Source organism: Sturnira hondurensis, unplaced genomic scaffold, assembly GCF_014824575.4.
Source record: "Sturnira hondurensis isolate 20B ecotype Veracruz unplaced genomic scaffold, ASM1482457v3 Scaffold0018493, whole genome shotgun sequence".
Lineage (NCBI taxonomy): Eukaryota > Metazoa > Chordata > Mammalia > Chiroptera > Phyllostomidae > Sturnira > Sturnira hondurensis.
This window is the reverse complement of record NW_028091124.1, coordinates 3,926,084-3,953,933: the sequence shown is the minus strand read 5'-3', so window position 1 is coordinate 3,953,933 and position 27,850 is coordinate 3,926,084. Positions and strand designations below refer to the sequence as shown.

The 27,850-nt window shown below is 56.9% G+C and overlaps 1 protein-coding gene across 1 annotated transcript in view; it reads left to right on the top strand.

The window, feature by feature from the left end:
• The window catches only part of MROH2A (maestro heat like repeat family member 2A), a 41,479-nt gene that overhangs the window by 5,370 nt on the left and 8,259 nt on the right, over nt 1–27,850 (top strand). The window contains exons 5-28 of the mRNA XM_037069236.1: nt 1,024–1,122; nt 1,907–2,058; nt 2,569–2,712; nt 3,741–3,833; nt 4,000–4,078; nt 4,173–4,286; nt 6,452–6,528; nt 7,430–7,549; nt 7,873–7,983; nt 9,845–9,992; nt 11,039–11,079; nt 11,470–11,611; nt 11,857–11,909; nt 12,322–12,429; nt 18,183–18,302; nt 18,561–18,683; nt 19,671–19,823; nt 20,879–21,001; nt 21,923–22,002; nt 22,411–22,519; nt 23,398–23,493; nt 25,493–25,597; nt 26,536–26,659; nt 27,390–27,508. Of these exons, the coding sequence (XP_036925131.1) occupies nt 1,024–1,122; nt 1,907–2,058; nt 2,569–2,712; nt 3,741–3,833; nt 4,000–4,078; nt 4,173–4,286; nt 6,452–6,528; nt 7,430–7,549; nt 7,873–7,983; nt 9,845–9,992; nt 11,039–11,079; nt 11,470–11,611; nt 11,857–11,909; nt 12,322–12,429; nt 18,183–18,302; nt 18,561–18,683; nt 19,671–19,823; nt 20,879–21,001; nt 21,923–22,002; nt 22,411–22,519; nt 23,398–23,493; nt 25,493–25,597; nt 26,536–26,659; nt 27,390–27,508 (2,633 nt within the window). The remainder of the gene's footprint in view (nt 1–1,023; nt 1,123–1,906; nt 2,059–2,568; nt 2,713–3,740; nt 3,834–3,999; nt 4,079–4,172; nt 4,287–6,451; nt 6,529–7,429; nt 7,550–7,872; nt 7,984–9,844; nt 9,993–11,038; nt 11,080–11,469; nt 11,612–11,856; nt 11,910–12,321; nt 12,430–18,182; nt 18,303–18,560; nt 18,684–19,670; nt 19,824–20,878; nt 21,002–21,922; nt 22,003–22,410; nt 22,520–23,397; nt 23,494–25,492; nt 25,598–26,535; nt 26,660–27,389; nt 27,509–27,850) is intronic.

Below are 27,850 nucleotides of genomic sequence, written 5' to 3'. Positions count from 1 at the left end.
AGGGCAGGTCTGGTCTTGGCCTTCCTGCCTGGGAATCTCAGGTGTAGGTGGAGTTCAAACCCACTGACCCCCAGGGCGTGAGAGTAGAGAGGAAAGAGAAGAGAGAAGCCCTGACTCTGAGAAGACTTGTGGGGGAGGCGGAGGTTGTAAGAACAGGGTGGAAGGTGAGGAGAGTGAGGTGTCACAGGGCCTACGGCGGGGACAGTGATTCAGAATAGGGCCCAGAAGCCAGTTGTGTCCCGTCTTGCAGAGGGGACTGGGAGGATGAGGCTGGAGAAGGCCGCTTGGCCAAGAGGAGTTTGGTGGTGTGCTGGGGCTGGGGCCTGGGTGGGCTGCGGAAAGGTGGGGCAGACCATTAACTGTGGGAGGCTCAGGATGAGGGAGGGCAAGACCAGAGAACCCTGACAGAGGGGCTGGCAGATGGACAGGAGGGAGGGGCCAGGAAGGAAAAATGGAAGAGGGTGTGTTGGGGAGGTGGCTCCCAGCACCGTGGGCCCTGAGAGCAGGCCTGTCACCATCACTCTGCTTCCCATCTCCGCCTCGTTTCTCTCCCCTCACCTGTCTTCTGCCTGCCTGTCTTCTTTCTGCCTCTCTTCCTCACTTGCTGAGTCCCTGTTTCTTCATTCACTCAAGGACACTTGTGACACCCCGAGTGTCGCCCCGAGGAGCCAGACATCGTATCCAGGGGTGGACATGCTCCGAGAGCCCAGTCTCCTGTCTTCCGTGCCCTGCCTCTCCCACTGTCCCGCTGGGCTGTTCTTTCCCTTCTGTCCCTCTCCCCTCCCCACCCCTCCCCACCCCCACTTCCCTGTCGTCCTTTCCACCCACCTGCTTCGATCTGGCTCCTCGCCGCACTCTGACTTCCCTCTATGTCCTGGGGCCTCGGGGTCTCACAGGTGCTCCCTGACTTGGCCTTGAGGGACTGTGCGGGATCGGGGGCAGGGACTGGAGGTGAGGGCTTGGGGTTGTCATCTCTCTTCCCCCTGCTGACACCCTCCCAGCAACCTCTTCTCCACCCTGCAGTGTTCGAGTTCATGCCCTACATGGGCATCACCCTGGCCACCATTTTCACAATGCTCAGACTTGTCAACGAAGCCAGGATGCGCCAGGTGATCTGTAGTGGTACGTGCCCTACGTGGGCCTCAGGTGTGGCCTGATCAAGGGGCTGGAGGGGGATGTGGGGTAAGGTGCGGGTGGAAGGGCTGCTGAGTCAGAGGCGGGTTGTCCATTTGTTCCCAAACGTTTACTTGGGCTGGGACTTGGTGTGGCCTCTGGCTCCCTGGCTTCCATGGTTCCCTCTGTCACATGTCCTTGAGGTGAAGGCGGGCAGCTGGCTCAGTGGGAGGAGGTGTCCCTGCGGCTCCGTTTGGCTTGTTCTGCAGCCAAGCCTTTCGGAAGAAGACCAGAGAAGGCTGGTGGGAGTCACAGGACAGGGGACCAGGGCCTGACACAGCAGGTCTTGGATGCTGTTTCCATCTCTTCTCCTTGCTCCAGGGTCTGATTACATAGTGTTGTCTTGGTCCCCAAACCCCTGACCTCCAAAAAAAATAGGGCAAACTGGGTTTGCTTACCCCTGTGCTGGGGTTCTAGGATGGGTAAGAGTTATTTCCAGGCCCCACCCTTGAGCCCAGCACATCAATCTCAATGGCTGGGGCCTGGGCACGCCTGAGTGGTCAGTGCCGCCCCGGGGCGGGGGGACCTTTCACACAAAGGTCTCAGGGATGGAAGTCAGGGAGCCGTGAGGGGCAGGAAGGGCACAGAGGCAGGGGTGCTCAGGGGACTGTTCTGGGCGGTCTCGGGCCATCGCAGCAGCCCCCTGGCCGGGAAGTGTGTGAATACTCCCTCCCGGAGAAAGTGGTCTCGGGCGCTGTGTCCGCTTCCTGCCCCTCTGTGCCCTGCCCCCCAGCCATGGAGACCTTCTGTGAGACGGTGCAGTTTTACCTGAAACACTTGGAGGACAGCGTGTACCCCGTGATGACCGAGGAGCAGTTTGCTGTCAAGCTGTTTCCGATGTACCGCTACTTCGTGACCGTGTGGCTCAGGAGCCGCAACCCAGAGGTGAGACGCGCCCTTCTTGGAGGGCCCTGCTGTCCCCCCAGGTAATGGTTCCGCAGCCTGTGGGTCCAGCCTCACTCCCAGAACCCCGGAGGGATGGCGACCTGACCCATGGCAGAGCTGGGAGCTGGGAGGCGGAAGACATGGGCCCCGGGGCCTCGGGAGGCCCCTCGGGCTTCTAGACAAGGGTCAAGTTTGGGGCTTTGGGTGCTGTCCAGGCGTTTTGCCTGTGGGAGCTGTTTCCACACTGACTCTATGCTGTGGGCTGTTTTGCAAAGGAGGAAAGGGAGACACAGGGAGGGGACGGACCTGTCCAAGGTCCCCTGAGTGACAGAGCTGGGACTCGAGGGGACAGCCTGGCCTCACCGCCCACCAGTGGGGCCTTGGGCGAGAACTCGACTCTGCTTCCATGGTTCCCTCTGTCACATGTCCTTGATTCTGTGGACGGGGCTGCGGTCCCGGGCCCTGCGGGGGTCCTGGGCCGAGGAGTGCTGAGAGCCACTCCTGTGGCAGGTGAAGCTGGGGGTCCTCAAGGCCCTGAAGCCCGTGCTGAACCTCCTCCTGCCCAACGACGACCTGCGGGAGCAGGTGTACGACTACATCCCCCTGCTGCTGGCGGAGTACCAGGGCAACCTGGAGGCCCTCTTCATCACACAGGTGGGGGCCGCGCGGGCCGCACCTGGGCTGGACGCTTGGTCCCCCAGAGTACTGGTGTGGGGTGCACCCCCGGGCGGGGGGCAGTGGGCTGTCAGAGCGTTTGACATCGGGCAGCAGACCCAACATGCGTGCCCTCTGAGGGACCGTGGGGCCTGCCAGGGTTTTCTGGAAATAAATGCTTCCATTCCAGCAGGGGGACACAATCCCAAAGGGTCTTAGAGGCCACATGAGGCTGTGACATGTATCAGGTTTTTGGGTCTGCATAAGGCAGATGGCTTAAAACAGCAGAATTCTCTCCCAGTTCCGGAGACCGGAAGTCCTAAATCAGGGTGTCGGCACGGCTGCGCTCCCTCGGCAGGCTCCAGGGCACATCCTTCCTGCCTCCTCTGCTCCTGGGGCCCCTAGCATTGCTTGGCCTGTGGCCGCACCTCTCCCGTGGGCCCCTTCTCTGTGACTCTCTCTGCCCTCGCCTCTGCTTCTAAGGACGCCAGTCACTGGACTTGAGGCTGACGCTACATACAGGACCCATCTCACCTCCAGGTCCTCAGCTAATTCCTTCTGCAAAGTCCCTATTTCCAAATAAGGTCACATTCTGAGGGTCCAGGTGGACATGAGTTCTGGGGGCACACCCTTCCACCCGTGGCAGCTTTGGACCTGTGGGAGTGGAGGTGTGACCCGGGCCGGCTGACACGTACTGTAAAGTGGTTGCCCATCGACAGATGAGGCGAGTTCCTTAGCTGCAAAAGCAAGAGGCAGAAATGGGAGTTAGGGTAAAAGAATAGGATTTACCTCCAGGTGACTGGGAGAAAAAGGTGGAGATGGCCTTGAACTTCACGCCTGGTGGCCCAGCACAGGGCTCCCAGCCTCGCTGAGCACAGGAATGGCCCTGGGGCCAGGTTGAAATGCAGGGTCCGTTCAGCCAGCTTGTGGCAGTGGCCCAAGAGACTGCCTTGGCCACCACGTTGAGCAGCCAGGGTGTTGAGTATGACCCCTGAGTTGGTAGAAGTTCGCCTGCCCATCCGTTGCAGGTCTTGAGGCAGATCCTGGAAGTGTCAGTTGCCACGAGGACCCCTGTCCCCCAAATGCAGCTACACACCATTTTCACAGAACTGCACATCCAGGTGAGGCCCACAAGCTCAACGGGCAGGGTCTTCTCCGGCTGGACCTGCTGGATGCGGGCTGCGGCAGGTGGCTGGCCGGGGCAAAAGGGAGGTGATGGCGGAGCCTCACCTGGCCCCTGGGCACCTGGTTCTCTGTGGCCTCACCTCCCACCCGCCCCCTCCTCAGGTGTGTGTCAGGGCCCCTGCCCAGCAGCAGTATGTCGGCCAGAACGTGGAGGAGATTGAGCACTGCTTCATAGCCCTCGGTGAGGCTCCGGCGTGGCCTGGGGGGCCTCCCCCGCACCCCGACTCTGGCTCTGGCCCTGGCCGGGAGTGACGCAGACGGCCCTTCCCTTGCAGCTCGCTCCTATCCGAAGGAGCTGATGAAGTTCTTCCTCAGCCAAATGGAGACGAGCAAGGAGGCCATCCGCGTGGGCACCCTGACCCTGATCAGGGCAGTGGTGGGTGCAGATGGTGAGCAAAGGCCGGAAGGCAGGCAGGGCCAGGGAGGCGGGGCTCCCCTAAGCCTGGACCTCCGTCATTTCCTGTTTTGTAGGCCCTGCTGGGTGGGCTAAGGAGCTAGCGCCCGTGTCTGCTTCATGTTTTCTACCCTAGAGCCCAGCCAGCTCTGTGACACCCCCCCCCACCCCTTCCCACATGTAAGCGTGGCCTTAAACCCGGAGTCCCAGCTTCCACCTGAATCTGGATGTCAGACCATTCACCTCAATCCCTGTACTAGCCCCAAAGCTAAATCAGAGGTGAATAGAAAGCCTCATTAGAGCATGTGGGGAGAGCCCTACTGACACAATGACCAACCTTGGCCTCAGCCCCTGATTCTAAACCCTTCAGCCCAAACTCTGACCTTGAAAACAAAAGGGAAATACTGTGCTAGCTCAGGACCTCACCTGCTGGACAAGGCGCCGCCTGCTGGCGGCATGCAGCCCTGCAGGTACATGCTTTCAGCTGAGCGTTCCTGTGCCCTTCGCAAACGGGGCGGCTGTAGACCCCTCTGTTCAAGAAATGCGACTTTCAGCATCACCAAGACCCTTTTCACCCACCCACTGGGCAGAGATGATGTGACTGGAGGTGGCCTAGCCATTTCTCTGTGAATGGTGATAGTGACAACCTTTTCAGCTCTGCCAGCCTAGTGGTCTTTGGAACAATTACTCACCTCCACCACCGCAGAGCAAAAGCAGTCAGAGGCTGCCGAGCTTGGTCGTGCCCCAGTAAGACTTTATTGACAAAAACAGGCTTCGGGCTGCATTAGCCTACGGGGCACACTCTGCTAATCCCCCGTCTGGAGTAACAAGAAACCGAGTCTTATACGCCAGCGACCGGGGTGTAAATTGATGAATAAGTTTGGATGCTCGGTTGGGTAGGGACCAGAACCTGGGCTCAGCAATGCAACTTCTTGTCAGTTGTCTGAATGAGAAAACTGCCCAAAGGTAACCGGACAGCAATGTTCATGAGCACATGGCGCACGAAAGCAAAGCAGTAGAAACAAACCAAACATTTTTCTATAGAGAATTTGTGGGGAAAATGAGACTATATCCATATAATGGGGTGTCACACAACCATTGAGGGTGTAGTCCGTCTACTCTTCGCGGTGGGAAAGCTGCCGTTTCTACATTAAGTTGGCGATATGGTATGAGGCAGCATATATCGCAAAACCTCGGTTATTTGAAAGAAATGTATTTGTTTATGCATAAATGGGTTTAGAAGGACACAAGCGGTTCAGTGGCTATTTTTAATTTTCATTTTGCCACGAACACACACGATTTTTATAATCAGACAGAAAAGGGACGCTGTCCCGCAGGGCCTGGTTTCCTGTCCCCCGTTCCTGTCCTTCCTCTGCCGGCGTTCACTTCCAGTGCCACCTGCCCTCGAGCACAGCCTCACCCTCAGCCCCCAACCCCAACTCTGCCCACACACCACCTCTCCAGACCTTCTCGTGGGGGTGCTTTCTCACCTCCCTTCATCCCCTCCTGCTTTAACTGGGGGTGTTGTCATCAGTTTCCAAACACAGAGCAGCAGGTCCCGTGTGCCCGCGCGGGCTGTGTTGGCTCCTCCTGCCCAGCCGCTCTGTGAGGGAAGTACTATCATCATCCCCACTGGCCAGGAAAGGGATCTGAGGCACAGAGGGACTCAGTGATTCCCCTGAAGTAACACAGCGGGGGCGTCCCAGGGCCAGGACTGAGACCCAGGCAGCCCGGGCCCGGAACCCAGCCTCTCCACAACTGCGCTTTGCAGCCTCTTGTGCCCACTGCCCAGCACTGTCTGCCCAGCTCCGGGGGCTAAAAGACTTTTCGGTGGAGACCCTGCTTTAAGGAGAGACCAACTAGTTTCGAAAGAGACACACACCAAGCAGAGGCCAAGGGAGTGAGGCATACACAGATGGCCCCGGGGCCGGGCCAGGGTGCGCTGGGCTGAGCGTCCGAAGCTTCTCGGGGAGGTGCCCTTCAGCACGTGGTGGAGGTGGCTCAGGAGGCTGTGACATGGATGAGCCACCCGCTGCCTGGCTCTCTGTGGAAGGGGCCGGGCAGGCCTGCCCGGGAAGGTGGGCCCCTGCGGCGGTGGCAGGCACCTCTCAGCGCCCAGCCAGAGGCTGCCGGCCCCCCAGGCTGGTTTTCCTCTTTCAGAGCCGAGAATGAACGTCAGGACCATCTGCCTGGCCATCCGGGTGGTCAAGAGCTCCATCTCCGACACCCGCCCCAAGGTAACAGGGCTGAGGCCCACAGCGGGCGGTACTCAGAGGTCTCCTCTGGGAGGCACAGACAAGCCAGGGAGAAGGCTGGCCCCCAGCAGCGGGGGGCGGGGGGGCTGGCTGTCTCGGGCAATGCCCTTCACAGAAAACCCAGCCTTTTCCCAGTCAGCCCTGCTGGGCTGGGAGTGGAGGGGGCCCATCAATGCTGTGGCCACTCTCGTCCCAGTCTCGCTGTCCCCGGTGTGTCAGTGAGGCACCCTGGGCGAGGGCGGGCCTTGGAGAAGCAGCTCTGGCCAGACCCTCGAGGCCGCCGAGTGGTGCTGTAAGGCCATTACTGCAAGTGTGAAAAGCACCTGAGGGACACGCCCTCCACCCTCCAAATAGGAGAGCTGCCGCAGGCCTGGCCACCACGGAGGGCAGATTCAGTTCTGGTCTGGGGTCCTGGGGCTGCTGCCCACCCCCAGGCGGTGGGTTGCAGGGAGTCCAGGATGGGAGAGTTTGGGCTGGAGATCCAGGTAAAGCTGTCTGCAACACCTGGAGGCTGCAGAGGGAAGGGAGGGCAGGCTTGTTCTGTGCTGCCCCACGGGGGCCCCAGGGAGCCCCGGCGTAGGAGTCAGGCGGTCCCCTGAGGATGGCACCATCTAAGTAACGGGGGCACTCTCCGTGTCTCTGGATTGTCCAGATGAGGCCCCTGGGTGGGCGTGACCCAGAGCAGGACCCTCTGGATGAGGCGGGGGCAGTGGACAGAGTGCACAGTGGACAGAGTGCACAGTGGCCAGGAGGCCGCTGAGGTCCTATGCAGCCCAAAGATCCCCTAATTCTATCTCGTGTCCTGGGATTGGGTGTTAGAGGCCGAGCTTCACACCCTGGAGCCCACCCAACTCTCGGCGTCCGCGCCTCCCTGTGCCCTCAGGTGAGGATGGCCATTCTCCGAATCATGAGCCAGCTGGCTGTGTCCGGCTTCCAGGACAGGATCAAAGGCTGGGGCCTGAAGTTCGTGTCCATGCAGCTGACCCTGTCCACCTACAAATTGGTGAGTGGCCCTGACACACTGACCAGGGAGCAGCTGGGCTTTGGAAGTGGTTCCCAAAGGGTTGAAGACAGAATGCACCCAAGGATGAACCTGCAGGCGTGTTCATTTGTGACACACGAACACAGACACAGGAAAACTGCAGGTAAAGGTGGACACAGCCACACAGGCAGGAGTCTGGAAAACAAAGAGATAGTCACAGCTCTGAGCACCCAGAGATTCAGTATTGGGGCACCAAGCCCTGTGGGGGCGAGAAGACCATGCCCAAGGCCACAGCAAGCCCCTTGCCAACCCCTGGGCAGGGACCACTTGGTTCTGAATTCCAGACCAATCGCCGGGACAGCCTCCACCAGAGAGACCTGGAGGAGAAGATGGTCCACAAAGTCACCATGGACACTGTGAAGATCATCACCTCCGTGATCAGTGGGATGACCCACGTGAGTGAGCCCCAGCCCTCCCCCGCCCCCTGCCCACTGGGCTGGTGTGTTGCTGCCGATGGCTCATGTCGGCATGGCTCAGGCTCAGGGGAGTGGTGCAGGCCCAGAGTTCTGCGACTTTGCTTCTCCCGTTCCTGCTGCCTGGGATGCCTGGGAGCCTTGATCTTCCACTTGCCTGAGCTCTAGTTCTTCAAGATCCATTTACGGAGCCAGGTGCTCGATGGGAACTTAGAGCCCCCAGGTGCTAGGGCAGTGCCTGGAGCACAGTAGGCCTCAACATGTATCAGTTGACTTATTGCCTAAAATGTGTTTGTTACCTTAAATCCCCTCCAGTCTAGGGTGTGTGTGTGTGTGTGTGTGTGTGTGTGTGTGTGTCTAGAGATGATTTTAGTGGTTGAATTCCACAAATATTTGGTAAGTTCCTACCGTGTGAAAGACGTGAGGCTGTACACCAAAAGCGCTCAGTATGACCCCAAGGAGTTCGCAGGCTTAAGGGGAAACAGACGTGTCTACTTTTAATTGCAAGACACTGTGACGTGGCAGTGCGATAGAAGAAACGTCCCAGGGCAGATCGTGGAGGGCGTCATTGTCCATCCACTGAAGCCTCGGGCTAGGTGCCTTGTGCAGGGGGGCTTCTCCTAGAGAGAGACATAAAGAGAAGAATAACGATCTCAGTGATTCGTTAAACCCCGGCCCAGCACACAGCAGGTGCTGTGCTGGGTGTGCAACAGCTAGACTTTCGTTCCATTGCCCCGCAAACCAGCGCGCCAGGGTCTCTTGGTACCACCCTCCGTTTGCAGATGAGGAAACCGAGGACCAGAGAACCATTAACTGGCTCCAGGCTTTGAAGGTGGCAGACAGGGGAGCTAGGAATAAACTCCTGCTTCCAGTTCACCGTGGTCCCCTCTGGAGTCTTGTCCTGGCAGCTGGAACAGCTCGCGTGACCGCACTTGGTAGCACAGGACCCTCACCACAAACTCCCAGGGGCATGGGGTGAGGCCGAGGGGCACCATGAGTAGCTGGGGGCGGTCGATGGTCATCTATGGAGAAGGAAGATGGCAGGGGACGCGGGAGGGCTAGAGACACAAGAACGTGTCTCAGTCAGCGTGCCCCCGAGAAGCAGAACCAGCAGGACACACACATATGGACACACACATGTGCGCACACACACACACACGCGCGCGCGCAATACTCATTCCGAGGCATTGGTTTCTGCATTCGTGGGGGCTGGCACGTCTGATATTCGCAGGGCAGGCAGGCAGGCTGGAGCCCCAGGTAGGAGCAGATGCTGCTGCCTGGAGGCAGGATGTTGTCTTGTCCAGGGAAACCTCAGGGTTTTGCACTGAAGGCCCCTTAACTGACGGGATGAGGTTCACCCCCATTATTGAGGGCAATCTCTTTTCATCGAATCTACAAAGACCTTCCCATCTGCAGCTGGATTAGGGTTTGGTTGCATACCTGGGTACCCTTGCCTAGGCACGTGGACACACAGCCCTGCCCATCACAGTTGGCCAGTGCGGCTGAATCTACCCAGGGTGCACCTCTGCAGGACTGGGGTCAGAGGGCCCGCGCTGGTGGAAGAGGAAGTGGTGGGGTGGGGTGGGAGGTCAGCAGGGACAGGAGTTGGGCTCCCAGGACTGGCTTACTCCCTCCGCCATATCGGGGGCGGGGACAGTGCCACTCAGGTGGCCCTGACAATGACCGGGGTTGGCGGCAGAGCCAGCTGGGGTGGAGGCTGCCAGTGGGTGGGAGTGCAGTTCTGGAAAACTGAGGTGAGGCTCTCACTGTGGGGGAGCTTAACCCATCTCCTCACGTGGCCGTGGGATGCCCGGCTAACCCTGGCCCCCTCCCCTTGCCCCAGGAATTCTGGGTGAGGCTCCTGTGCTACGTCATGGAGACGGATAACGTGGAGGTCTTGACCCCCATCTGCATCAGCCTCACCAACCTGGCGGAGCGCCAGTTCCACACGGCGGGTGCGGAGTCCAGAGCAGCCGGCGGGAGCAGGCACGGTGGGCAGCACCCCCGAGCCAGCTGGTGGGGTCGGGCGGGTGGGCTGCTCTGTGTCCCCAGATATTCCTCTCCTCCCGGAAGCATGCTGGAGCCCCGACCGCCAGGCTGAGGGTCTGCCCTTTGTTCATCGGACAGACTTCCTCCAGCAGCTCCTTCCTCCCGTCCCCACAGCTGCACAGCCCAGTCCCGCCCCCGCCCCCGCCCCCACCCCACGTTGGTCCTGGCTCGGCCTTGCCCTGGCATGAGCCAGCAGGGGACTGCCGACTCCCGTCTGTGTCCTGGGTAAACTGCCCCACTGTGATCCCCGTGACTGAGCACCGCTGACATCAAACTGTCCACAAAGAGACAGGGCCCCTCTGTGCGAGGTGACACTGCAGTCCCTGGGGGCTGCTCTCAGGGCCTGGGGCTTTGCTGATGGGTATGGCTGACAGCAGAGGTAACTCTGGTCACCCTGTAGAACACGGGGACAGCAAAAGGTGGGGCCTGTTCTGAGCAACCAGCGAGGCCACCCCCTGAGGTCTTCCTCGTGCCCCCAGCCCAACTGGTGGGGCGGGCCGTGTCCTCTCTGGGGGTCCCCCCTGGGCTCTTGCGACTTCTCAGCAGGCCTGGCCCTCCCTCACCCCCTGGTTCAAGTGCTTCTTCCAGCCTCATTGCCTCCAAAGCCCGCAGCTGGGGCAGAGGGGGTGGGCGTCTGATCCCTGCTGGCTCAGGGGAAGCCAAGGCTCACAGAAGAGACAGGCACTCTCATGACGCTCTTGTGGGAGGGCCTGGGGTCCTCCACAAAGGGGCTCCGCCTGCCAAGTGCCACCTTCCCAGCCCCTGCCCCCAGCGTGGTTCCCAGCTCTTCCAGGATCAGGCCATTGAAATGATGGTCTTTGTAGACACCCCGCCCCCACCGTGCCAACACATTCACCACCCTAGGGACAATGGGGTGGTGTTGTGGGGCTCCTTCCACGCCAAAGCCCCCCTTGGGGACACACAGGGGAGGGCACATCCTGGTTTGGGCCAAGCGCTCCAGTGAGGGTTGCATCTCCTCCTTCCTTAGTGGAACTGCCCGCGCCGCAGAGGCTGCTGGCCCGTCTCCTGGTGAGTGGCCCACCTGGGTGGTGCTCTGTGTGGCTGAGGCCGTGTCCTGTGGTGCCTCTCCCTTGAGCCCCTAATTCCCAGAGCCCCCAGAGGGAGCTGGAGGTTTGGCACAGCAGAGCCTTCCTGGTCCCTGGTGTCCCTCTCGGGTCAGGGATTGTGGGCTCGGATCTGCCCACAGGTTCCCCTGCTTAGCCCCTGAGCAGCCTCGAAGCATCCCCGGGAGGTGGGCTCCGTCCCGCACCCTGGTGTGGACTCTGGATGCTCCCCCACGCTCCGTGCAGATCTGGGGTGGGGAGGGCACACGGTCTCATCCCTGGTCTCCCTGCTGGAGGGAGGTGCCTGGGGCTGCCCAGAGCACGTGGAGCCCCACTAGGGATTGGTTCCCCTCAGGTGCTGATGTCATCCCCCTACGAAGGGGAGGGCAGGGGAATAGCCATGCTCAACCTTCTGAGGACCCTGAGCCACAGCATTGCACCCTCCATGGCTGACATGTGGGAGCTGGAGATCCCACGGCTGGTCAAGTACCTGGAAGGTGAGAGGCTTGGGGGGCCCACCCTGAGCCGAGCGCCCTCTCCGTGGGCGGGCTGGGGCACTACTACTCATGGAGCTTGAGTACCAGGAGCCGAGGCTCGGGGTGGGCCGGCACCTCTGGGTTTGGTCTTGGGGAAGATGGGGAGGCGGCAGGCTGACCCATGGGGGGCTTCGCAGGCCAGCTAAGGAGGTGGCCCAGAGGGGAGCCACCAAAGACAGTGGCACAGGTGGCTGTTCTTTCTGCAGAACATACTAAGTTCACCTGGAATCAGAAGACCTGGGAGGACAAGCTGATTCAGGTAGAGAGGTGGCCCTGCCTGCTGGGACGGGAGTGGGGAGGAGGGAGCGAATGGGTGGAGGGCATTTGGTGCAGCTGGCAGGTGGGAGCTTAGGAGCCCCGGAAGGACATGTTCTCCTTCTGTTAGAAGATTGGGGAGCCCCAAGCACACCCACTTCGGTGTCTCCCAGCAAAGGAGTGCACAGGGCCTTCTATCCAGGGACACCAAGTGCTTAGGAAATCAGGATAGCGGTGACACGCTTCCAGCAGCCCAAGCCCGGGCTGTTGCCCAGACCCATGGGCCCACAGGACATTCCCACTGGGCCCGAGCTGTGTGGGTCGGTGATGGGTCCAGAGGCTGGGGAGGGTGGGTTGCCGCTCAGTGTGACCCAGCCCCCGAGAAGCACTGCTGCCGATGTCTTCTGCCTCCCCAGTTTCTGAGACACTCCCTCAAGAAGACACGGGGTTCCAACTGGAGCCTGCGCCTGGGCAAAGAGCTGAACAACCAGATCGAGAGCTTTGACAGCCCCTCCCTGGAGAAGGTTGGTCCCCAGGGCAAGTGTGGAGGCCAGTCAGACCAGGAAGGGCCCCAGGGGGAGAGTCTGCACTGTGTGTGAGAGAGCAGCTGTGCCCTGCAGGCTCCAGGGGGGAGGGGTGGGTGGTCTAGGTGGGGGTGGGGGGTAGGGGGTAGTTTTTGTTTTGCTTTTCTTTAAGCACCTGCTACATTGGAGCTAGGGCTCTCTCCTCCAGCCTGCCAGCTTCCCATCCCCCTCACTTCCCCCTCCACCTGAAGTTGTCTCAGAGCCGAGTCCCACGGGCAAGGGCTGAGATGTCCAGACAGGTTTCCGTAAATAGAGAACGGTGAGGATGACCACAGGCCTCCAGGTTGTAAGGGCAGGCTGGGGTTGGAGCTGGGCTCCCAGTGGGCCTTGCCCTCCCAACCCCCGCAGTCCGCTGGCCATAGTTCCCTGCACCCGATCCATCCGGGTCCTGGCCTACCACCACATGTGTATGTTTCACCACGGGAAAGCCTTTCCAAAACTATAAACGTGGTTGAGAGAAGTCAGAGGAGGTTGCAATCAGTGGGAAGCATCTCGTGCTCACGGACTGGAAGACAACGCAGTTAACGATGACGGCACCCCGAAAATGTATCTATAGATTCAACAGGGCCTCTGTCATAATTCCGCCTGGACTTTTTTTTTTCAGTGATTGATCAGCTGGACTTAAAATTCATGTGGAAATGCAAGGGGCCCAGAATAGTCAGCATAATTACAGTTTAAAAAAGGGACAGAGTTGGAGGACTCACGCTTTGGAATCTCTCCCACACAACTGCAGGGAGCGGCACCGGTGTGAGGGTTAGACGTAAAGACTGAGCGGCGGTACTAAGTCCAGGAAGAAGCCTCACAGTCACTGTCAGCTGATTTTTGACAAAGGTGCCAAGACGGCTCAACGAGGAACGGACAGCTTTCTCAACAAGTGCAGCTGAGACAACGGTGTCTGCCCCCTCGAAAGGGTGAGGCTGGACTGCCTGCTCACCCCATGCACAGAGATGAGCTCGCAGCAGGACCACAGATGTGCAGGCGGAGGCTAACACTGCAAAACTCTTCGAAGAAAACACAGGTGTAAATCTCTGTGGCTGTGGCTTGGGCACAGCCGTGACACAAAAGCACAAGTGATGAAAGAGAAAATAAATAAACGGGACACAGTCGAAACTAAACCTTCTCCTGCTGAAAACAGTGCCATTGAGGAGGTGCGAAGACACTCCCTGGAACGGTAGAAAATGCTTGCAAGTCAAGTTCCTGAGAGGGTGCGCGTATCCAAAATACACAAAGAGCTCTTATAACTCAATAATGAAGTGACAGATGAGCCAGTTAAAAACGAGCAAAGGATCCAAATAGACATTTCTTTTAAAAAGATGCACAAATGGCAGGTAAGTGCTCAGGACCATCACCATTGGGGGAATGCAGGTCAACACCACAGAGTGATGCTACCCCACGCACACAAGGACAGCTATAGTAAATGAGATGATAACAAGTTGGCAGGTGCGGGACATCTGAACCCTGGTGTGTTGCTGGTGTGGGTGTGAAATGGTGCCATGGCTTTGCATAGTAGTTTGGTGCTTCCTTGAAATGTTCAATGCAGAGCCAACATAAGACTTAGCAATTCCCAGGGAAAGGGAATGACACGTCCCCACAAAATACTGTACCTAAATGTCCATAGGAGCATCATTCATATAGCCAAAAAGTAGGGACAACCCAAATGCCCGTCCGTGGGTGAATTCGTACGCGAACGTGCTTTACTCATGCAGTGGAATGCTACTGAGCCACGACAGGGCCGATGTGCTGTCCCACGGAACAAAGAGAATGATCCTTGAAAACCCGCCGAGTGAAAGAAGCCAGGTGCAAAGGGCACATGAGGCCACACACTGTCTTACTTCACTTATGTGAGGTGTCCATGATGGCCGTCTGCATAGAGACAGAAAGTAGGTTAGCGGTTGCCAGAGGCTGGGGAAAGAAGGATGACTGCCGGTAGGTACAGGTCTCCTTCTGGGAGACCGAGTACTCAGACAGGGACTGTGATGGTGGTCATACCCACCGGTCTGTGAAGGTACCATTGAATGTGTAAACTCGAAATGGGTTAATTTTATAGAATGTGAATTACATCTCAATAAAGATGTTTTTTAAAAGGTTTCAATAGGCGTCAACTGAAAACTGTGTTTGTTTGGATATATACCCTTACAAGTGAGTACGTCAAATAACAATTGGTAAAGTGTACCTTACAGATATGTTCTGTAGCCAAATGCTGTAGATCTGTAGATACAAGGTCTAATCAGATGTCATGTTAAGGCCAGATGCCATTTGATAGAAAGTTGCAACCAGCATATGATAAGAAAATGCATACACACTTCCGGCCAAGATGGAGGCGTAGGTGGACACACTGTACCACACAACCAAAAGAAGGACAACAACAAATATAAAAACAAAAAGCAACCAGAACTGTCAGAAAATCAAACTGCATGGAAGTCTGACAACCAAGGAGTTAAAGAAGAAACATTTACCCAGACCGGTAGGAGGGGCGGAGATGGGCAGCTGGGGCAGAGAGGACTCACAGTGAGGCTGCGCAGGTAGTGGAGTGGTGCTCCCATGTTCAAGTGCAGATGAACCGGGAGGAACAACTGGGAAGTGAGATAGACTGCACAACCCAGGGCTCTAGCACTGGGAAATAAAGCCTCAAACCACTGACTGAAAACACCTGTGGGGGTTGTGGCAGCAGGAGAGACTCCCATCCTTACAGGAGAGTCCGTTGGAGAGACCCTCAGTGTCCTAGAAGGTACACAAGCCCACCCACCTGGGAATCAGCACCAGAAGGGCCCAATTTGCTTGTGGGAAGTGGGGGAAGTGACTGAAATCCGGCAGAGAGCAGAGCAAGTGCCATTGTTCCTTCTTGGACACCTCCCCACAGACAGTGTCACAACACAGTAATGTGGGTTGCCTAGCCCTGGTGAACACCTAAGGTCTGCTTCTTACTACATAACAGGCACTATGAGACAAAAAAAGAAAATGGCCCAAATGAAAGAACAGATCAAAGCTCCAGAAAAAATACAACTAAGCGATGAAGAGATAGCCAACCTATCAGATGCACAGTTCAAAACACTGTTAATCAGGATGCTCACAGAATTGGTTGAATATAGTCACAAATTAGAGGAAAAAACGAAGGCTATAAAAAGTGAAATAAAGGAAAATATACAGGGAACCAACAGTGAAAGGAAGGAAACTGAGACTCAGATCAATGGTTTGCACCAGGAGGAAGAAATAAACATTTAACCGGAACAGAATGAAGAAACAAGAATTCAAAAGAATGAGGAGAGGCTTAGGAACCTCCAGGACATCTTTAAGTGTTTCAACATCCAGATCATAGGGGTGCCAGAAGGAGAAGAGGAAGAGCAAGAAATTGAAAACTTATTTGAAAGCATAGTGGAGGAGAACTTCCCCAGTCTAACAACGGAAATAGACCTCCAGGAAGTCCAGGAAGCTCAGAGAGTCCCAAAGAAGGTGGACCCAAGGAAGCACACACCAAGGCACACCATAATTACATTAGCCAAGATTAAAGATAAGGAGAGAATCTTAAAAGCAGCAAGCAAGAGAAAGGGAGACAGTTAGCTACAAAGAAGTTCCCATCAGACTGTCAGCTGATTTCTCAAAAGAATCCTTGCAGGCAAGAAGGGGCTGGAAAGAAGTATTCGAAGTCATGAAAGGCAAGGACCTACATAGAAGATTACTCCGTCCAGCAAAGCCTTCATTTAGAATGGAAGGGCAGATAAAGTGCTTCTCAAATAAGGTCAAGTTAAAGGTCTTCATCATCACCCTGCCCTTATTGTATGAAATGTTAAAGGGACTTATCTAAGAAAATGAAGATAAAAAATATGAATAGTACAATGACAACAAACTCACAACTATCAACAACTGAATCTAAAGCAAACAAACAAACTAAGTAAACAACTAGAACAGGAACAGAATTGCAGAAATGAAGATCACATGGAAGGATATCAATGGGGGAGTATGAGGGGGAGAAAGGGGGGAAAAGTACAGAGAGTAAGTAGCATAAATGATAGGTAGAAAATAGACAGGGGGTGGTTAAGAATAGTATAGGAAATGTAGGAACCAAATAACTTCTATATATGATCCATGGACATGAACTAAAGGGGGGAATGCAGGTGGGAGGGGGTGTGCAGGGCGGAGGGAAATAAAGGGGGGAAAATGGGACAACTGTAGTAGCCTAATCAATAAAATGTATTTTTTTTTAAAAAGAAAATGCATACAAGTTAACCATATTGCAGTAACTCACCTAGCTTAAGGACGGTAACTAAATAAATGGACTTGTATTGGCTCAGAAAACATTTGGACATGGCAGCTTCATCAGGATCCCCCCGAGCTCTTCGCTGCCGGACTGGCCCCCTCTAGGTGGGGCAAGGCGGGTGCCAGCAGCCTCCAGACGTGTGACCCCAGCAGATGGAGCTGGTCTTGTTCCAACATTAACAGGCCCAAATCATTATCTTCCTGCATACCAATAAAATAACAACACAGTGAAATGGAAACAGATCCAAGGACCAATGTGATGTAAAATAGATTGTTGACATATATCCGGTCATAAATTTTCACTCTGTGAAACGATGTGGGACCGATGCGAAGGACACAAAGTTATAAGGAGGGCAGGGGACCTGAGAGAAGCCCTGTGTGCACAAACAGGGGGTCTCGGTGTTGTGACAGTGTCCGCTGTTCTCCAGCTAATCTGCAATATGACTTAGATGAGTTTGATGAGTTTATGAACCTTGACAACATTATTTCTAAGTTCATCTGAATGAAGCAAATGTGGGAGAATAGCTGAGAGGGCCTTGGAAACAAAGCGCAGCGAGGGAGGGCTTGCTGTCCCCAGACAACGGAAGGTGGAGGGGTCCTCAGAACCACACAGCCGCTGGGAGAACATGTGGACGAGTATTTCCATCACCATGGCATGGAATAGGCCTTCCTGGGCACGGACAGAAACCAAGGAAGAGAAAGACACTTGCCTCCATGGAAATCTCCTGAGTGACAAAACAAAGTTGTCACGAAAAGATCAAACGGGGAATGAGACCCTGGGGAACGGTACCCCCGACGAGCTGCCAGCTGAGTCTTCCAATTCGGGGTTGTTGGGACGTGAGCCTCAGACTGTGCTGGGTTTCGGACGCTGGTCCTTCCACTTCCTTCCTGCTTTCTCACCTCCAAATACAAGTCACAGTTACCTTCTAGAGTTGCATGGAACAAGTGAGATAATACATGTTTGTTGTTCTTTCAAGGACACACACCAAGTTCCTTTATTTTTCACACCAAGTTCTTAAAAATAAAAACTAGATAAAAGAATAACTGAACAGAAAGTGGGGGAAAGAATGTACACAGAAATTCAAAGAACAGAGATGAGACTGTGCAATGTGAGCAACGTGACTAACAGAGATGTCCCGGTTCTGGCCAACAACGTTCTGTGTGCCAGAAGGTGGAAAGGGGGTCCCCCAGGACTGGCTGGTGGGAGCGAAAACTGGTTCAGCTCGCCGAGGAGCAAAATGCAGCCCCTGGTGTTTGTTACGGGCTCGCCCTTGTGTGGGCCATCCAACTGGCCCTGAACGTTTATTTTAAAGAATGTGCGCAAGGAGGAGATGCCTGCATGTTAAATGTTTAGAGGAGCATGCAGCGAAGTCCCGGCCCAGAGACCCCAGGAGGGCAGAGGGCGGAGCCTGAAGCCTCCTTTGTCCTCTGCCCTGCAGAGCTTTCTGTACCGGGCCTTGGGCTTCACCCTGGCCACAGGCCTGGAGGCCAGCAAGGTGGAGCTGCTGCTGCTGGAGCTGCTGTACAAGACGGACTATGGCAAGGACTTCGACCGGGAGGTGAGGTGCCCGGCAGCCCCTCCGGCCTGCCAGAGCTCTCTGGGCCCTCGGGGGGGATATGGCGCGTGCACCTGCATGTGCACGGGCGCCTGCGTGCATGCCTGTGTACACATGTGCTTGTGCATGGGTGCCTTCGTGCATGCCTGTGTACATGTGTGCTTGTGTATGCGCACGTGTGTGCACACTTATGTGCGCATGTGAGGGCCTCTCCTCTGCCCCCACTGACCCCTTCCCCCAGCTGACTGGGCCTGCCTGCAGGGCGTGATTCTGTGCTTCGGCCTGTGCGCCCGGGGCCAGGTGAAGACGGTGCTGAACGTACTCCACGACTTCGAGGAGAGGATCCAGGAGTCCGAGCAGTCCTGGCAGATCGGCGCTTGGCGGGTGAGGCTTCCTCAGGTCTCCGGGGGCCTCTTAGAACAACAGGTTCTTACTCGATGGTGGTAAGAACCCCCCTCCATGTCTCCTACTGCCCAATGATGGATCCGGAGCCGCCTCCAACGGAGCCTGGGCTTCCGGGTGACGCCTTCCCAGGCCCAGTTATTGCGGAGGCCTCCTAGCCCCTTGCTGCTGATGGTGGGGGTGCCTGGGTGCCGGCTGGCTTGCAGGGGCCCAGGCCTTGCCCAGACCACTGGGTCTGAAGAAGTGGAGGTGCTGCCTCAGTGAGTCGGTGGGGCTGGGGCGGAGAGGGTGTAATGGCCACTGTCGTGTGTACGAGGACTCAAGCTCGTCAGAGGCCTGCAGCCAGCAGGTGAAGCCAGGAGCTGGCCCCAAGCAGCCCACGCCCAGCCCCTGCTCCAGCTCCCTGCTTCAGGGCATGGGGCCACCAGTGGGCGGAGTCCCCAGTGGGCAACCTGGAGTCACTGATGCCTCACCGCTCGGCCTTGACCCTTGCCCTAAAGCAGGGCTGGAGACCTGGATATCTACTTGAAGCCTGGTGGGACTCAAAAGCCCCCTGCCTCACATCCACAGTGGGCTGAGGCTTTCTGTTCCCCCTGGACCCCCAGCATCCTGAGAGCCCCCGGCCCAGAGCGGGTGCCTGGCAGTGGAGGTATGGAGGCGCGCACAGCCAGCCTCTGCGGAAGGGTGTGCACACAGCTAACCTCTCACAGCTGATGCGCAGTCTGGCCCTGCTCTGACTCGCTCACCTCGCTACACCCAGGGCCTGGCATGTTGTAGGTGCTCAATAAAAAGGTACGGAATGAATGAATGAGTAGAGTGTTTTAGGTACCTTCAGCCGCCTCAGTGGCTCTCCTGGTCTTGTGACCAGAGACGGTCCTTGAGCAGCCGTGGCAGACCCCGTCCCCTCCCAGTGCGCAGCTGACCGCATTGGCCCGCCAACCTTCCTTCTCCTTCTCTTGGGCCTTGCAGAAGGACCACCCCTGGAGGCGGGAGGTGGTGAAGAGTGCCCTCATGGTGATGTACAGCTGTGTGGCCCTGCACTGCCACTGGCAGATGCTGCGCACCCACGTGGACACGCCCATCACCTCGAAGATCATTCACCACTACACCAGCAGCTCCCAGGTAACTCTGGGAGCCACAGACCCGCCACCTTCGGTGCCTGAGAGACACCGTCCTCGAGCCTGGCTGTCGGAGCCACCCTGCACCCCTCTCTGGGTCGGGGTGAGGCCAGGCACTGGGCCCAGGCAGCCCACGTGAAGCCACCGGGAGTCCAGTCTGACTCCCAGCCTTGGGAGACCCATTGCCCTGGTCCTGCTGCAGCAGGAGACGCTGGGTGAGCGTGAGTCCCCAGATGTCACAAGATGACCCTCCACTTTCCAGTCTCCATCCCTCCCTCCATCCTGGGCTCTGCACACTCTCCCCCCTTCCCCCGCCCCCGCCAAACACCTGGCCCTAGACCTTTTCATAAGGGACGAGATGAGGGGCTGTCCTCAGAATGCAAAGGGACTAGCCACTCTCTTGGAAAAGCAAGGAGGAGAAAACACAGGGATTAAAGAGAACACTATTCTATTACTTTCAATAATTGGGATAAAACACACGTCACATACGGTTTGTCATTGTGACCATGTTTAAGTGGTGTTACGCGCCTTCACGTAGCTGTGCAGCCGTCACCACCATCCGCCGCCAGACTCTCTGTGTCACACAGCCGACACGCTGCACCCAACAAATGACTGCCCCTCCCCCTGGGCACCCCCCGCTCCCCTTCCTGTCTCTATGAATCTGCCGACTCCGGGAACCTCGGACCAGTGGGATCCCAGTTTTTGTCTTTTCATGCCTAGCTTATTTCACTTCGCATAATGCCCTCAAGATTCACCCACATCCTAAAAGCAAATAGGATCTTATCTCAGTAGCTCACTCTGACTCTCTGGCCACAGACGGGGCTCGATGCCCCGGGTCCCGAAGGTGCCCACCGACCAGCCCTGCTGCCCTTGGGCCCCTGACACGTGGCAGGGGCCCTGTCAGTGGCTGAAGGACAGAGGAGGCTGGCCATCTCTCTGTGTGAGGAGGAAGGCGTGTCCCTAGGTGGCTGCGGGGTCTGGGCCACAGCCTGTGGTTCGGGATCCTTGGGTTCACTCACGACAGGCTTCTTCCCTCCCTTGGTCTTGGTCTGGGCACAGGACATTGGCCTCAAAATGGCCTTCATGAAGAGCGTGGTGCAGGTCAGCAAGGCTGTGGAAAACCTCAAGGACACAGAGGACTTTCAGTTTGCCCAAAAGACGACTCTTACTGCCATTCTCGTGGTAAGCCCGGGGTCCTCAGCGCTGGGCGCAGGGGCCTATAACTGCTGAGTCCCTGAGGGCATCTGAGGGGCCGGAGGCTACGGAGATCTTCAAAGCCCCTTCTGTCTTCGTTCTGCTTTGATCCAACCGAATGAGTCCTGAGACGACGCCCTGTATCTGGCTATGAGACAGCCGGGCTCCGGGTGCCCCTGAGGTGACTGGTTCAGGGCTGTGTCGGCCCCTCGGGGCCCAGTGTTTCTCCATAGGAGGGTCCCCTATGGGGCTCCCCTAAAGGGCAGATATCAGCCATAGGCACGGCTTAGAGCCAATTTTGCACAGAACTTTGGTAAGATCTAGAAAATACCAATTGCCCAAGAGCAAGGAACGGTGACACGTGCTGATGGAGTTTGTGGGACAGCCATTGTCCCTGGCCCAGACCTCCCCGCCCCCTTACAACGCCTCTGCCCTGCACCCTGCTCTTGCTGGGTGGGAAACAGCTCTGGAGGGAAGGGAGAGGAGGCTGGGACAGGAGGGACGGAGAAGGAAGGCACATGCGTCTGGCTCCTGCCTGGACCAGGAGCTGGGTGAGTGCCGTTTCGCACCAGCCTGGTGCAGCCCTGGGGAAGAGGCGGCCAAGCCCTCATCTTACAAGTAAGGGAAGCTGGGCTCAGGCAGGGGGAGCGGTTTGCCCAAGGGGACACCCCCGTAAAGCAGACCTGAGTGAGGCGCACACACCCATCTTGAACCCCTCGCCGTCCATTAGATTTTGCCCCCTGCCTCTGAAAATGTCAAAGGTCAAGTGGCCCTAAAAACGTCAGCTCTTTGGGGCACTAACACTGGGAGTGCTGCCCCCATTGGGGTCACTGCGCCTGAAGGGTCCCTGTCATCCTGCCCCGGGACTCTGGGGGGCCAGGCTGGTCACTGCCCTGCTCTGCCGGGCAGGCGATCATCAAGGCGGAGCCGCCAGAGAGCCTGGCTTCTCCTGTGCGCACCATGGCCATGGACGCCCTCTGGCACCTCAGGTGAGCTGTCCCCCCACCCCCCGGGAGGTTCCTGTTCAGGAGCTCTGAGACGGGGCTGTGGGGATGCCCCCGCTGCTGGTCCTGGAATCACCCCTGAGCCCAGGGCGTGGGCCAGCCTGAGGGCAGCACCCGTGGGGGGTCAAGGGGGACCCATGGAATGTTTCCAAGCAGTAGATGGACGAGGTTGGAGCAGGCACCAAGGAGGAGAGGTGGCCTTGACCCCCGAGCTGCCCCTCAGTTCTAGACCCAGTCAGTGGGCACGGATAGCTGGGTAAAGCCAGGGCCCAGGGTACCTGCCAACCAGGGAATCGGGTCCCTCTCTTGATGTGTGACATGCCTCCGCTCCCTAGACTGGGCCATGGGTCTCAACTCCCTACTAACCACTCCTGTCACTTTCTCTGTCCCTAGCAAAGTGAAGCCTTTCTACTCCGCGGAAGAAAACAGCGAGCTGATGGATGTCAGTATGCATTCTGTAGTGTCTCTCCTGCCCCCAGGAGAGGACAACGAGTCCATCAGGGTAGGTCCCTCTGAGCCACCACCTTTTCTGGGTCAGGACTGGGACGTTCCCTTTAACGAGGCCGGAACCACCCGTGTGTGGTTGGGGGTGGCAAAGGGCGGCAGGCTGTGTCAGTCAGTGCGAGGTGGTGCTGGCTGCTGCAACAGATAAACTCTGAAATCTCTGCGGTTTAACAAGACAGAAGCTGAGATTGAACAGGTGGTGGGGGTGGGGACAGAGCTGCTTCACACGGTCATTCAGGAGCCCTGCTGTCTTCAGTGAGTGGTTCTGAAGGTCCCCACAAGTACTGAAAAGAAGCCGGGAGAGGAAGAGTGTATAGCTTTCTGAGCCGCTCTACCCACCTTCCATTGACCAGAATGCAGTCACATGATGCCACCTTGCTGCAGGGGGTCCTGGGAAATGTAGTCCCAGACCAGAGGGCTGTTTTCCAGGAACGCTGTTGGAAAAGGGGGACAAGTCTTTTTTTAAAATATTTTTTATTTATTTATCTTTAGAGGAGACGGGAAGGAGAGAAGGAGAGAAATATCAATGTATGGTTTCCTCTTGTGAGTCCCCTGCTGGGAACTGGCCTGCAACCCAGGCATGTTCCCTGACTGGGAATCGAACCGCGATCGTGTGGATCGCAGGCCGCGCTCAATCCACTGAGCTACACCAGCCAGGGCGGGGGACAAGTCTTTTGAGGCCAGGTAGCTATCTGTGCCTCCAGAACTGGGCTCTGGGAGTTCCGCTCCCTCCCTGTGAAATGGGTCCCTCTTAAGAGGTTGTCATGTACGTCATGTGAGAAGATGAGAAGAAAGAGCTGCATATGAGCAGAAGGAAAGGGGGCGACTGTGAGGCCGTCTCGCGCTGTGCGCCCCTCACGGCCGCCTTTCTCGTAGGCCCTGCATGAGAGCGCCCTGCGCGCCCTGGAGCAGCTGCTGGGAGGCCTGGTGTGCAGGCAGCTGGACCCCCGGGGGCTGCAGGAGATGGTGCAGGTGAGAAGCTCTCTGGGGGAAACTGGGGTTGGAGTTAAACATTGTTTTGATCATTTTATTTAGATAAAATGTCAAATTTGCTGAAAAGTTGCAAGTATAGTAAAAAGGGCTCTTGTATACCTTTCTCCCAGTTTCCCAGTTCTTAATATTTTGCCAGATTTTTTCCGCTGTGTGGTCTCTCTCTTTCACACACACACACACACACACACACACTCCTTTTAGATCATAGGGAGTTAGTTGCAGACACTCGGAACAAGAATAGTGTTTTCTATGACAATACACTGATCAAAACGAAACATTTCACACCGATGCCATGCTGTCCTCTAATCCGTGGGTGGCAGCCGGGTTTCACTCATCGTTCCGGTGACGTTCTGTGGATTCCCCGGTTCCGGACCCAGTCGGGATTACCGTCGGGGGGACTGTCCTGTCCCTTCGGTGTCCTGTGGTCTGCCGCAGTTCCTCGGTCTTTGTCTTTTACGGTCCTGGCGGTTTTGAAGGGTGCCGGTGGTTTGTTGGTTTTTTAAACTAGGTTGTTTTTTCTTTTACTGTTTTCAGAGTTGTTGTATTTTCTAGATACAAGTCCTTTATCAGTTATGTAATTTGCAATTTTTTCCTCAGTCTGTGACTTGTCTCTTCATGAATTTCTCAGTCTCTTCTGAAGAGCAGACGTTTTACATTTTGATGAAGTGTAATTTATCATTATTTTTTATCTGATGGATCATGGTTTTGCCATCCCATCTAAGAAACCTTCGCCTAACCCAAGACCACAAGCGTGTTCTTCTAAGATCCTGCAGTTTCGGGCTTTGCAGTGAGGTCTAGGACACAGAGCTGACCACTGTGTATTAACTCACCTCTCCCCCCCTTGCGTACGGGGTGGGGGTCAGAGTTGACTGAACTTCCGTGTCTCTGCACACAGACAACCAATTGCTCCTTCATCATTTGTTGAAAAGACAACTTTTCTCCACTGAGTTAATTATTACCTTTGCACCTTTGTCAAAAGTCCCCTGCCCACGTACGCGTGGCTCCATCGCCAAACATTGTCCCCGTCCCCTGACGCAGCTGCTGTGATGGCACCAGCGCCATCCTGTCTCGGCTGCTGCGGTGTGACGACACGTCTTGGCGTCAGCGACAGACTGTGTGGGGCCGCTGGCTCTGTTCTCGGCGGCCGCAGCCCACAAACACGGGCGGGTCGTCCTCACTTTATTCCCATTCAAAATACATGTCAATTTCTCTTTCAATCTCCTCTTTGACCCATGGGTTTCCTAGAAACTTCCAAACACTTGAGGATTTTTTCCCAGCGTCGTTCTGGGTTTGACTCCCATTTTAACACCATTGGAGCTGGAGGACATACTTTGTGTGATCCGGATCCTCTAAATCCACGGAGACTTGTTCTGTTGTCCTGGTGTGGTCCATCTTTGGTGATGGCTCTGCGGGCACTTGGAAAGACTTCTGCCATGTTGCATTCCTAAATGTCATCTAGGCCAGGCTGGGTGGCAGGGTTGTACGAGTGCTCCGGATCCTTCCTGATTTTCTGTCCTCTGGGTCTATCAGTTATGGAGAAAGAGCACTGAAACCTCTGTCTTTGTGGATTGCTTATTCCTCCTCTCAGTTGTGCCAGGTTTGGCTCCGTGTGTTCTACTAAGCTCTGTAGTTGGCTGGGGGATGGTGGGTACCCTGGTGGGTACCCCAGTGGGTACACAGGGCAGACTGAGCTTCTGGCCCTCCTGAGGGCCGGCAGACGTTTGGAGCAAGGCCCAACACATTCATTAGTCAAGAGCCGTTTCGGGGAGGTCGCTAAGAGAGCTCCCTCCTCACCCCCCACCCCCAACCTCATCGCCCTAGTGGTGGGACTGGAAAGAAAACCAGAAGTGACTAGAACCATCCAGAATCATTGAAAGTCAGATTCTGAGCAGGTGGGGTGATGAAGGCAATGGTCGGCCAGGGAAGGCCTGGCCCTGGGGTTTTAAGGGCCCCTCTGTGTTCTTGGCACTGTCTGTAGCTCCTGGAGAAGTGGATCTTGTCGGAGAAAGAGTGGGAGCGGGAGAAAGCCGTGAACCTTCATCTTTGGCTCATGCAGGCCTATGTCCAGAGCATCGGGGTCTGTGTGAGTGCCCGAGCACCCAGTCCCCCAGCCTGGGTTCTGCCCCCCAAAGAGTCCCTTGGAACGAGGTCGCCTCATTCGGGAACGGCAATGAGACCCCTTGGAGGGCCAGCCTGGGACTCTCGGCGGGAGTGAGGGTGAGGATGGGCTGCAGCTGTGTGCATCTAGGTTTCCTGGGACCTGAGGCTTGTACCGTGGTGCCGACCTTGTCTAAGAAAAAGGACCCAATTACGGCGACCACGTGGGCGAGAAAAGCGAATGCTTGCTTAAAGTGAGAAAACAAATCACTAAACAATAACAAATTTTACGAAGCTTGACAAGCACTACAAACGTCTAGAACGGTGATGAGCTGTTTTGGTTGGTTAATCTTCTGGCGGGACTCGATGGGACCTCTCCTCCTGCCTTTGTTCTCTCTACCATCTTGGATGTTCCGGTCTTCGGGGACAGTTGGCACAGGCAGGACGGTGTCCTGGGGCTGGGGTGTGGGGATGAGCCTCAGGTCTCAGGACTGGGACACGGGGAGAACGAGGTGGTGGGACGACTGCTGCGTAAGTTTTGCGGCCAGATGCTGGGTTTTCTGATGCCATTCTCCTGCCACCACCTGAACGAGGAGGAGCCATTATCATCAAATGAGGAAGACAGGGGCCCGGGTCACGCATAGTGAGTGGGGAGGCCCCAAATTGAACCCAGGGCTCACTCATAGGAACGAGACAGGTGCCTGGACGTGGAACCCGGGCCTGAGGTCAGCCCGGCTCCCCGGGGGCCTGGGAGGCAGATGCTCGGGCAGCAGATGGACGGCAGCAGCCTCTCTTGTCCCAGACCGGGTGGTGTCTTCAGAGCAGAGGTCCCCCTCTCTGGCCACCCATGCCCCTGCCCCTGGGCAGCACCTGGTGTGCAGGAGGGGACGGACGGTGTGATCCCTGAGGCCTCCTGTCCCTCAGATCCCCCTGAAGCTGGGGCAGTTTGGCACGCTGGTTGGACTCATCGCCCCAAGCACCTGCGACTCCCATGAGAGAACTCGCATGGCCTCAGCAGATGTCCTGTCCTGCCTGCTGGACCTTCACGGTACATGGACAGTGGGACCAGCCTCTCTAGGTCAGGAGGGAGGGAGAAGCCATGGAAGCTTCTGCAAGGAGAGGCTTCTTAGTTCAGCGTCACTCCCTGTGGGCCTGTGCTGAACACTCAGGGGCCCCAGTGTGACAAGGCCAGCTTGCACACACCAGGGGCACAGCAAAACTGGCTAGAGATGAGCTGAGGGGAGGCCATCAGAGGCGGAGAGTGGGCCTTTGGCTTGGTGGCTAGTGGGGTCTGTGGCGGAGCAGACATTTGGGCTGAATGTGGAGGTGGTATGGGGCCCAGTGAGGGCAACGGCAGGAAGGCCGGGACACCGGATGCTGCAGTGCGGTCCGGTCTGCAGAGCCCAGGGGCCGCAAGCAGGGAGGCAGGAGGACGCCACGCCTGCGGCTGCACCTTCTGTCGGTGCTGCTCACGCCGGAAACTGTGTNGGGCACAGCAAAACTGGCTAGAGATGAGCTGAGGGGAGGCCATCAGAGGCGGAGAGTGGGCCTTTGGCTTGGTGGCTAGTGGGGTCTGTGGCGGAGCAGACATTTGGGCCGAATGTGGAGGTGGTATGGGGCCCAGTGAGGGCAACGGCAGGAAGGCCGGGACACCGGATGCTGCAGTGCGGTCCGGTCTGCAGAGCCCAGGGGCCCCAAGCAGGGAGGCAGGAGGCCGCCACGCCTGCGGCTGCACCTTCTGTCGGTGCTGCTCACGCCGGAAACTGTGTTCCCAGCAGCAAGCCAGACCTGCTCTTCCTGGGACGATTCCACAGAGCAGGAGCTGGCCCAGTGTAAGGAGGACCTCCGGGGCGCGGTGGTGGAGACGGTCTTCAGTGTGTCCTCCAGAATTGCCGAGGTGATGAGTGGGGAGGGCAGTTTGAGCCGCTGGGCTGGTCTCCAGGTGCCTGGGCCATCGCTGGGGGCAGGTCCTGGCTCAGCCTGGCCGCACAGTCCCTACCCTCCTCTGGTAGTCACAGCTCCCGGGGCCTTTGGGCCAGCTTGTGACATCAGTCCTCAAATGGCCTGCATTATGAAGGTCCCCATGGGGACCTGGCACACGGGAGGTGCTGAACCGTCCCTGGCTAGTGTCTCCTTACCCTTACGATGTGCTACACCGAGGCTGGAGGGGCCCCAGAGAGACAGGAACACCAGGCATGGGCAGGCTGAGGGCATGCTGGTGACGGAAGGTGCCCAGTGC